We start from the raw sequence: 11,266 nt of genomic DNA on the forward strand, positions 1-11,266 counted from the left end.
GAACCAACTTGGAAACATCTCTGAACATCAAGAAACCCTTTTATGAGTATATTACACTCTTTTATGAGTATACTATTAGAAACACAGACATTTACTGGACTTTGACCTTGGTTTATTTACAGCTGGAGGTGATTTCATATCAAAAGCAGTTGGTAGTAATGAAAATAAAAAAATATACTTTTAATTTAGTCAAACTGAAGTCCTTCCCATGCCACATCAGGTGGCATTGATCTCCATTTCAGTAGCCCTCAGCCTCTTACATAGCTTGGGTTACAGTGAGGCGGGATGGTCCTCTGGTAACCACAAGAGTTTGACTCCCTACTCACATCTTTATTATGCCTTGTCTCACCACATGGTAGTAGGTACCATTTTTAGGATGGTCTTTGATATGACCTGACCACAAGTAGAACTCACAATCTCCCGGTAGAATGGTGAACACCTTTACCTTTAGGCCAACTTGCAATGCTTTTAATGTAGTACTGAATCTATAATAGTAGAGCTTTGCGTCAGCTATATAATAAGCGGCAAAGTTTGTTTGTTTGTTTGTCTTGAGCTAACGTTGCCATTTCTCGACGGATTTTCACCAAATTTGGCAAGTAGGTCTGGGGATGACCCAGAATTTTGCAGATATAAGCAAAATTCATATATGGGCCCCAGGGGGTCCCTGGTGGGCCCCTGGGTGGTGGACATTTGGATTTTTGTTTGTCTTGGGTTAATATCACCATTTCTCAATGGATCTTCACCAAATTTGACATGGAAGTCTGGGGGCATCCCAGAATTTTGCAAAACCTGGGCAACGCCAGGTAACCTGCTAGTACTTTATATTCAATCCCATAAACAAAAAAAATCAGGCATATAGAATATGCCTAAAGAGAATCAAGCAGCCATGTAGTACAGTTCTCTCACCACAGAATATCCTCTTCCCTGAGATGTCACATGAGCCTCTCCCAGTTGACCTAGACTCATTAAACATATGTCTTATATTTCTACTGCCATGCAGCACACAAAAGAAGTATATTTCAGTCTAAACCCAAAAGACCATCAAAGCCTAATGAGAACAGATTGGCTAAGTGACATGAGACAAAGACTGAGAGATATTTCATAGGAAGAACAATAGCATGAGATGGAGAGAGTGTGCCTTTATGAAAGAGGCAGGAGCTGTGAATGAGGCTCGAGCTGTAATGAAGGATTAATGGAGGAATTAGGATTCTATATTAAGATGTTCCTTATCCTCATTAGGTTGATACTTATAACAATGAATCAATTCGCTTGCTCACTTGAAGAGAGCAAGAAAGAGAGAGCAATGTAGAGATTGTGTAATGGGAAAGTTCGCTCTCAGCCATGAGTTTGCTATGGGAAGTAAATCTTACTTAAATAGATCTCTCTCTCCCCCGTTTTTAAATCTATGGGTATGTATCTCTCTAATCTCTCATACAGTTGTTTACATGCACTGTCCATTCTCTTCAGTGTTTTTTCCTCCCTGTTATCTCCCACAGCAACAGGTAAACCATGACAAATAAAGACCATCAATTCTCTAAAGTCAATACTGACCCCTCAACACTGCTCAAACAAATCCTTGTGTGAACACCATAAGCGAGTGAATCTCAAATATTCCTGTGTTTACACGAATAATGTCCACACTTTCCAGTTGAGTTCCAACAATAATAATACCGTTTATTGCATGGGGACAACACACCTACCTGTTTATATCTATGTTTGCTCTTGGAGAGTGTGTGGACAGTTGGAGTCTGGTGTTAGTTTGCATGGGTTTGCATACAGAGTCAAAATGGTGTCACTGTCAGGCAGATTGACTGTTTAGATAGGAGTAGTGTACAGTTTTTGGCTCACAGTATAAATATGGGCCCAGGGGAATGAGACTAACTCACAAAACACAGCACCTGTTGCATGTTTAACTGTTTAGATGGTAACGTATGATGAGACTTGTTTAAAGATGCTGACTGAAGGAAAACAGTTATGGGACTTGAGAAAACCATGGGAAAATTTTTGTAAACCCTTTACTCCCACTACTTTGTTAGACCAAATAAACAATCTGTTCCTTTGCTGAAGAAGGCTTTAGTTCAAGGGTGTCTCTAGCAGAAAGGGTGGAGTTACTCATAGCTGTTTTCTATAATAGAACCCCAGTCTGGAAGTAGATATACATATAATTTTGTGGAGAAACTATTAATTTCCAACTACAGTGACCTCTACTGGTTGTTAATATGAAAGGACTATTCTCTAAAATTATTCAAGATATTATGTCCAAACAGCATCTCCATTATTCTGGCCTGTGATTAGAAGTTTTTATAATTTAATGGTGAAAAAGAGACCACTGTATAAAACATATTTGCTAAAGTTTCTTTGAGTATGTGGAAAAAAAAAACTCATTTATTTTTCTGGTATCCAGCTCAAAATATGTACTTTTTCAAGACGGCTTCCATAGTACAAATTCCATACAATTATCCAGTATTTGGAACAAGTTCAATGTATACTTGTGTACTTTATCTTCTACTGGTGGGAATTTTTTTGTGTCCAACTCTGAAATAGACTATAGTTAAAAATGCATAAAATTTCGGTTGTAAATCAGTATGATCACCAAATTTATATCAAGCTCCAGAAACATATAATCATCTATAACTGCAACATGTAGTTTATTAACACTGATACATGCTATTAAGGCAGTTAATTTGTGATATTACAATGTCACTCAGCATTTTTTTTATTTTGTTAGTGATGCAAATGTAGATGTGTAAGTGAATATCTTATGCACTCAGTCACTTCCATAAAAGCATGGAGGAGCATCAGGGATAGGATTACAGCGTTCCACCACAGCATTAATTTCTCCGATCTTCACACCATCATATGTCCCAGTGACAGTGGTCCAGTGAGTGTTTCCATTCTTGTATGTACGACTCAGTCGGGCTGTGAACGGGATATCAGCAGTCATCCTTCTCGCCTCCATTCTCACTAAGCATGAATGGTTTGGTGGAACCAAGACCTGTATAGACATGGAGTGACTGATGGTTTCAACCATCTTTGTCCCCTCAGAAAAACTCACTGCTTGTTCTTTGGTGAAGTCCACATTGTCTGGGTTGATGATTGGGATTTTCCCAATCATGGTTGAGGTGGATCCATTGCGGGTTTGTCGACCAATGTCCCAGAACTTCTCTACAGTGCTAGTCTTCTGCAAAAGGACTGTTTTTTCTATGCTGGAGCACTCATAGTTGGTGGCCCTGGCCATTTGGATGGTCTCTGGTGGATGATGGAAGAGCTTGACCTGGTCAACAGCATACACAATATGGGAGATTTGCTGGCTGTAGGCATCCCTGTTAATGGCCAGGGCATCATATGACTTGTACCAGTATTCCTCACCTTCCCAAGGCAGGAAGAAGGCCTCGTGTTTAGTAACAACTTTACCTAGCCCATATTTGTTTTTGCCGACAAAGATGTCAATTCCAGGACAAGTCTTTACTGAATATTGGGGCACAGAACCATAGGAGCCTTCTTTCCATTCCAGGAACTCAAATTGGTCTTCATTGACTAACACCTCAAACTTAGGTGCACTATACTCAGAATTTGCATAAGGGTATTTGCAGTATGAGCCTTTGCTTGGGGTGTAGAATCCAGCTTCACAGTTGAATTTGCACACATAGTCGATGCGTTCTGCATAACCATTGTAGATGCTTACTGACCCGTTTGGAAGTGAGCCTTCCCAGCTAACCCACTTTAAGTTGACATTTTCCTCAAACATGAATGCTGAGCTCCCCTCCTCCGCGGACACTAAATCTGGGGGAGTATCAGAATTGACTACTGTAGTCTGGGCATCAAGAGGTGGTACCACATCCTCTAAGTTAGGGTTTAGATGGATCTCTGAATTAAATGAAATAAAGGAAAAAATAATTCAAATTATTCTTCAATGATTTAAAAGAATTAAAGATTATTCACATAATCTAAGTATTACACAGTGTACAATCTGGGTGCATGATATGGTCACTATTAGTCTTTCAGTATTTGCTAGTAATAAGCACTGTAGGTAAGATTCTGTTTTTATGAGTCATATTCCATCTGCAAATGCTGAGCAAGCTGTAATTAGATCTCAATAAAACATGGTACTAGACAGTGTACCAATGCATAAAAAGCCTTATCATCTTCAATAGCTGCTATATCCTGGTCATGGTGGGGTAGATCTTGAGCCTAGACCGGGTACACTGGGCACAAAGGTGGAATAAAACCAGGATACGATACCAGTCCAGCTCAGTGCACCACACACTCTCTCTCTCTCTCTCTCTCTCTCTCTCTCACACACACACACACTGTGGGGAGGAAACCCTTGTGGACATGGCGAGAACATGAGAAACTCCACGCAGGCAATAACCAAATCTATAATTTGCACAATCACTAAATCTTTGTAAATAATAATAATAATAATAATAATAATAATAATAATAATAATAATAAAGTTAAAACCAGAGCTGGTGTGGACTGAAACGTGTGTCACTGTGACATGTGATGCGTCTCTGCTGCATATCAAAAACTGTGTTATAAAGGTGTCGGGTGTGAACTGCCTTTTAAGGTTATACAGTGGTGCTTGAAAGTTTGTGAACCCTTGAGAATTTTCTATATTTCTGCATAAATATGACCTAAAACATCATCAGATTTTCACACAAGTCCTAAAAGTAGATAAAGAGAACCCAGTTAAACAAATGAGACAAAAATATTATACTTGGTCATTTATTTATTGCGGAAAATGATCCAATATTACATATGTGAGTGGCAAAAGTATGTGAACCTCTAGGATTAGCAGTTAATTTGAAAGTGAAATTAGAGTCAGGTGTTTTCAATCAGTGGGATAACAATCAGGTGTGAGTGGGCACGCTGTTTTATTTAAAGAACAGGGATTTATCAAAGTCTGAGCTTCACAACACATGTTTGTGGAAGTGTATCATAGCACGAACAAAGGAGATTTTTGAGCACCTCAGAAAAAGTGTTGTTGATGCTCATCAGACTGGAAAAGGTTACAAAACCATCTCTAAAGAGTTTGGACTCCACCAATCCACAGTCAGACAGATTGGAATGGAGGGAATGGAGGGAATTCAAAACCATTGTTACCCTCCCCAAGAGTGGTCGACCAACAAAGATCACTCCAAGAGCAAGGTGTGTAATAGTCGGTGAGGTCACAAAGGATCCCAGGGTAACTTCTAAGCAACTGAAGGCCTCTCTCACATTGGCTAATGTTAATGTTCATGAGTCCACCATCAGGAGAACACTGGACAACAGTGGTATGCATGGCAGGGTTGCAAGGAGAAAGCCACTGCTCTCCAAAAAGAACATTGCTGCTCGTCTGAAGTTTGCTAAAGATCACATGGACAAGCCAGAAGGCTATTGGAAAAATGTTTTGTGGATGGATGAGACCAAAATAGACCTTTTTGGTTTAAATGAGAAGTGTTATGTTTAGAGAAAGGAAAACACTGCATTCCAACACAAGAAACTTATCCCATCTGTGAAACATGGTGATGGTAGTGTCATGGTTTGGACCTGTTTTGCTGCATCTGGGCCAGGATGACTTGCCATCATTGATGAAACAATGAGTTCTGAATTATACCAGTGAATTCTAAAGGAAAATATCAGGACATCTGTCCATGAACTGAATCTCAAGAGAAGGTGGGTCATGCAGCAAGACAACAACCCTAAGCACACAAGTTGTTCTACCAAAGAATGGTTAAAGAAGAATAAAGTTAATGTTTTGGAATGGCCAAGTCAAAGTCCTGACCTTAATCCAATCGAAATGTTGTGGAAGGACCTGAAGCAAGCAGTTCATGTGAGGAAACCCACCAACATCCCAGAGTTGAAGCTGTTCTGTATGGAGGAATGGGCTAAAATTCCTCCAAGCCAGTGTGCAGGACTGATCAACAGTTACCGGAAATGTTTAGTTGCAGTTATTGCTGCACAAGGGGGTCACACCAGATACTGAAAGCAAAGGTTCACATACTTTTGCCACTCACAGATATGTAATATTGGATTATTTTCCTCAGTAAATAAATGACCAAGTATAATATTTTTGTCTCATTTGTTTAACTGGGTTCTCTTTATCTACTTTTAGGACTTGTGCAAAAATCTGATGATGTTTTAGGTCATATTTATGCAGAAATATAGAAAATTCTAAAGGGTTCACAAACTTTCAAGCACCACTGTATAGGTGTGAACAAAACTCACTGTTTTCTTCTGCAGTAAGATCTGGAGTGGGGACTGTGTTCAGTGGTGTTGCACAGAAGTGCAATACTGCTAACACTAAAGGAAGTGCTTCCCTCATCTGGTGAGAAATAAAAAGTAAACCATGTGCACTTGAATAGAACATCAGATTGCATTTTCTTAATACAGTAACTTTGACTTTGAACACAAACAAATATTCATCAGAACGTTGCATTGTTAGAACTAGACTGACATTTGTAGTCATGGATTTATATTTATATAGGCCACCTCTTAAAACATCAGAAGACTCAGTTATACATTGCAAGCAATTTATCAGTCAATAAAAAACTCTGCAGTTAGGTAAACACAATTGTGTGATATATTTTAAACTGATGTTCACATGCACTTAACTTTATTATATAGCAAGACATTAATCAGAAAAACCTGTATTTTATTACCAGAAATTGTTTCATGCTCATTAAATTAAATATTTGTTTCAAGAAACCATCAGGGATTTGGAGATATAAATAGAGTGTCTTACCTTCTCAGACTCCTTTTCAAGTGCTGATGCATGCTACTGCCAAAGGGTTCTTAAGCCCTTATAATTGCCCCAATAAACCATCACTGATAACTTCATCCTACCTTTGTGATTCTCTATCCATGTATAAGTGAAATGAAGTTTTAAATTATGGAATTTTTAAAGTTGTATATTAGTTTGCATAGCTTTTTTTCCCTTCAAACTACTTATGTTCAAAGACATCAGTGAATTTCCATACTTCTAAGATTCATCAAATTAACAGCACAGAGTAGGCACTGCCAATGAATATATACATCAATATTTTTCTCAATAAAGCTAAGATATTAAAGGGCAGTAAATAAAAGACAATATATTTGCTACATTTCATAAACAATCTCAATGTCACTTGAATTTGCTGTGCAAAGATGATGACAATCTTAGGTCAAAGAAAACGTTTACCTAACAAGATATTGGAATTATGACCTCTTTATGAGTGACGCCTGATAAAATCTGTAGCTGTATGGAGGTTAAGGACATCAGGAAGGGTTTTATCATCAGTGATTTTATGACTGTGGTCTAATGAGCTTCACTGATAAATCAGCATCTTCTCCCTTGTCCAGCACTGTTGCCAGGTCAGGGTCCATGTGGACCCTATGGATCCACATGTCATTAATTCGAGCATAGTTTTATGCTGGAAGCCCTTCCTGTCGCAACCCTCCCATTTCTGGGCTTGGGAAACAACCATTCACATCTATGGGTAATTTAGAATAGCCAGTTAACCTAACTGCATGTCTTTGGACTGTGGGGGAAACCAGAGCACCCGGAGGAAACCTACGCAGACACGGGGAGAACATGCAAACTCCACACAGAAAGGCCCTCATCAGCCACTGGGCTCAAACCTAGAACCTTCTTGCTGTGAGGTGACAGTGCTAACCACTGTGCCACCCCAGCTTCACTGATAAATAAAGGTTGAATATATTGTTAACTGGTTGTATAATATACAGTATACATCTGAAATACCAAATTACATGTAATTTACGTTTAATGGTTGGAGGAAACAAATTAAATATATATATATATCCCCTCCTTGAACTGCCACCTTATTGTGGTGGAGGGGTTTGTGTGCTTGAATGATCCTAGGAGCTATGTTGTCGGGGGCATTATGCCCCTGTCAGGGTTTCCCAAGGCAGACAGGTCCTAGGTGACAGGCCAGACTAAGAGCAGTTCACCAAAACCCCTATGGAGAGAAATCCGAGGACCGTGACGTCGCCCGGGATGACGCAGCCGGGGCCCCACCCTGGAGCCAGGCCCGGGGTTGGGGCTCGTATGCGAGCGCTTGGTGGCCGGGCCTTTGCCCATGGGGCCCGGCCGGGCTCAGCCCGAAGAGGTGACGTGGGCCCGACCTCCTGTGGGTTCACCACCCACAGAGGTAGCAGTAGGGGACTGGTGCAATGTGGATTGGGTGGCAGTCGAAGGCAGGGGCCTCGACGACCTGATCCCCGGACACAGCGGCTGGCTGTTGGGACATGGAATGTCACTTCGCTGGGGGGGAAAGAGCCTGAGCTTGTGCGGGAGGTTGAGAGGTACCGGCTAGAGATAGTCGGGCTCACCTCCACGCACAGCTTGGGCTCTGGAACCCAGCTCCTCGAGAGGGGCTGGACTCTCCACTTCTCTGGAGTTGCCGGTGGTGAGCGGCGGCGGGCTGGTGTGGGCTTGCTTATAGCTCCCCAGCTCAGCCGCCATGTGTTGGAGTTTACCCCAGTGAACGAGAGGGTCGCCTCGCTGCGCCTTCGGATTGGGGAGAGGGCTCTTGCTGTTGTTTGTGCCTATGGCCCAAATAGCAGTATAGAGTATCCGGCCTTCTTGGAGTCCCTGGGAGAGGTACTGAGGAGTGCTCAGACTGGGGACTCCATTGTGTTACTGGGGGACTTCAATGCTCACGTGGGAGATGACAGTGACACCTGGAGGGGCGTGGTTGGGAGGAACGGCCTCCCCGATCTGAACCCGAGTGGTGTTTTGTTATTGGACTTCTGTGCTAGTCACGGTTTGTCCATAACGAACACCATGTTCGAGCATAGGGGTGTCCATAAGTGCACGTGGCACCAGGACACCTTAGGTCGGAGGTCAATGATAGACTTTGTAGTCGTTTCATCTGATCTCCGGCCCTATGTCTTGGACACTCGGGTGAAGAGAGGGGCTGAGCTGTCAACTGATCACCACCTGGTGGTGAGTTGGATCCGCTGGCGGAGGAGGAAGCTGGACAGACCTGGCAGGCCCAAACGTATGGTGAGGGTCTGCTGGGAACGTCTGGCCGAGCACTCTGTCGGGGAGGTCTTTAACTCCCACCTCCGGGAGAGCTTTTCCCAGCTTCCGAGGGAGGCGGGGGACATTGAGTCTGAGTGGACCATGTTCTCTACCTCCATTGTGGATGCAGCTGTTCGGAGCTGTGGCCGCAAGGTCTCCGGTGCCTGTCGTGGCGGCAATCCCCGAACCCGGTGGTGGACACCAGAAGTAAGGGATGCCATCAAGCTGAAGAAGGAGTCCTATCGGGCCATGTTAACCTCCAGGACTCCCGAGGCAGCTGACGGGTATCGGCAGGCCAGGCGTGCTGCAGCTCGGGCAGTTGCGGAAGCAAAAACTCGGAACTGGGAGGAGTTCGGGGAGGCCATGGAGAAGGACTATCGGTCGGCCTCGAAGAAATTCTGGCAAACCGTCCGGCGCCTCAGGAGGGGGAAGCAGTACTCTGCCAACACTGTTTACAGTGCGGGTGGGGAGCTGTTGACCTCGACTGGGGACATTGTCGGGCGGTGGAAGGAATACTTTGAGGATCTCCTCAATCCCACCGTCATGTCTTCCACTGAGGAGACTGAGGCTGATGACTCAGAGGTGGACTCGTCCATTACCCAAGCCGAAGTCACTGAGGTGGTTTGCAAGCTCCTCGGTGGCAAGGCACCGGGGGTGGATGAGATCCGCCCTGAGTATCTCAAGTCTCTGGATGTTGTGGGGCTGTCTTGGTTGACACGCCTCTGCAACATCGCGTGGCGGTCAGGGACAGTGCCTCTGGAGTGGCAGACTGGGGTGGTGGTCCCTCTTTTTAAGAAAGGGGACCGGAGAGTGTGCCCCAATTATAGGGGAATCACACTTCTCAGCCTCCCAGGGAAGGTTTACTCCAGGGTACTGGAGAGGAGAATTCGACCAATAGTCGAACCTCGGATCCAGGAGGAACAATGCGGTTTTCGTCCTGGTCGCGGAACACTGGACCAGCTCTATACCCTTCATAGGGTGCTCGAGGGTTCATGGGAGTTTGCCCAACCAGTCCACATGTGCTTTGTGGATCTGGAGAAGGCATTCGACCGTGTCCCCCGTAGTATTCTGTGGGGGGTGCTTCGGGAGTATGGGGTTCGGGGCTCTTTGCTAAGGGCTGTCCGGTCCCTGTACGAACGGAGCAGGAGTCTGGTTCGCATTGCCGGCAGTAAGTCAGACCTGTTCCCAGTGCATGTTGGACTCCGGCAGGGCTGCCCTTTGTCACCGGTTCTGTTCATAATTTTTATGGACAGAATTTCTAGGCGCAGCCAGGGGCCAGAAGGAATCCTGTTTGGGAACCACAGGATTTCATCTCTGCTTTTTGCGGATGATGTTGTCCTGTTGGCTTCTTCAAACCAGGACCTTCAGCATGCACTGGGGCGGTTTGCAGTCGAGTGTGAAGCGGCTGGGATGAGAATCAGCACCTCCAAGTCCGAGGCCATGGTTCTCGACCGGAAAAGGGTGGCTTGCCCTCTCCAGGTTGGTGGAGAAGTTCTGCCTCAAGTGGAGGAGTTTAAGTATCTCGGGATCTTGTTCACGAGTGAGGGAAGGATGGAGCGTGAGATCGACAGGCGGATCGGTGCAGCCTCCGCAGTGATGCGGTCGCTTTACCGGTCCGTTGTGGTGAAGAAGGAGCTGAGCCAAAAGGCGAAGCTCTCAATTTACCGGTCGATCTACGTTCCGACTCTCACCTATGGTCATGAGCTTTGGGTAATGACCGAAAGGACAAGATCGCGGATACAAGCGGCCGAAATGAGTTTCCTTCGCAGGGTGGCTGGGCGCTCCCTTAGAGATAGGGTGAGAAGCACAGTCACTCGGGAGGAGCTCGGAGTAGAGCCGCTGCTGCTCCACATCGAGAGGAATCAGCTGAGGTGGCTCGGGCATCTTTTTCGGATGCCTCCTGGACGCCTCCCTGGGGAGGTGTTCCAGGCATGTCCCCCCGGGAGGAGGCCCCGGGGAAGACCCAGGACACGCTGGAGGGACTATGTCTCTCGGCTGGCCTGGGAACGCCTCGGTGTTCTTCCCGAGGAGCTGGCCGAGGTGTCTGGGGAAAGGGAAGTTTGGGCTTCCCTGCTTAGACTGCTGCCTCCGCGACCCGGTCCCGGATAAAGCGGAAGAAGACGAGACGAGACGAGACGATATATATATATATATATATATATATATATATATATATATATATAATTTGTATGAAACTACTTTTGTGTGTATTTGTGTCTTTTGTTTTAGACCAAATGCAGATGAAGAACTTTCTATGTG

The 11,266-nt window shown here is 44.5% G+C and overlaps 1 protein-coding gene across 1 annotated transcript; it reads right to left on the reverse strand.

Annotated features, from left to right (window-relative positions):
- Positions 1 to 2,767: 2,767 nt before the first annotated feature.
- LOC132872825 (natterin-3-like) lies at positions 2,768 to 6,307 on the reverse strand. Its single transcript, XM_060907918.1, has 2 exons — positions 6,211 to 6,307; positions 2,768 to 3,867 (listed from the first exon to the last, which is right to left on the reverse strand). The coding sequence occupies exons 1-2, from the start codon at positions 6,305 to 6,307 to the stop codon at positions 2,768 to 2,770; spliced, it is 1,197 nt and encodes a 398-aa protein (XP_060763901.1).
- Between the last annotated feature and the right edge of the window lie 4,959 nt (positions 6,308 to 11,266).

The sequence above is a fragment of the Neoarius graeffei genome, chromosome 24 (genome assembly GCF_027579695.1).
Source record: "Neoarius graeffei isolate fNeoGra1 chromosome 24, fNeoGra1.pri, whole genome shotgun sequence".
Taxonomy (NCBI): domain Eukaryota; kingdom Metazoa; phylum Chordata; class Actinopteri; order Siluriformes; family Ariidae; genus Neoarius; species Neoarius graeffei.

What these genes read in the sequence shown, in the direction of transcription:
- LOC132872825 (XM_060907918.1), bottom strand. Translation starts at nt 6,307, where the DNA reads ATGAGGGAAGCACTTCCTTTAGTGTTAGCAGTATTGCACTTCTGTGCA. An exon ending in TCTTACTGCAGAAGAAAACA is followed by an intron (nt 3,868 to 6,210) that starts GTGAGTTTTGTT and finishes CATTTAATTCAG; the next exon opens with AGATCCATCTAAACCCTAAC.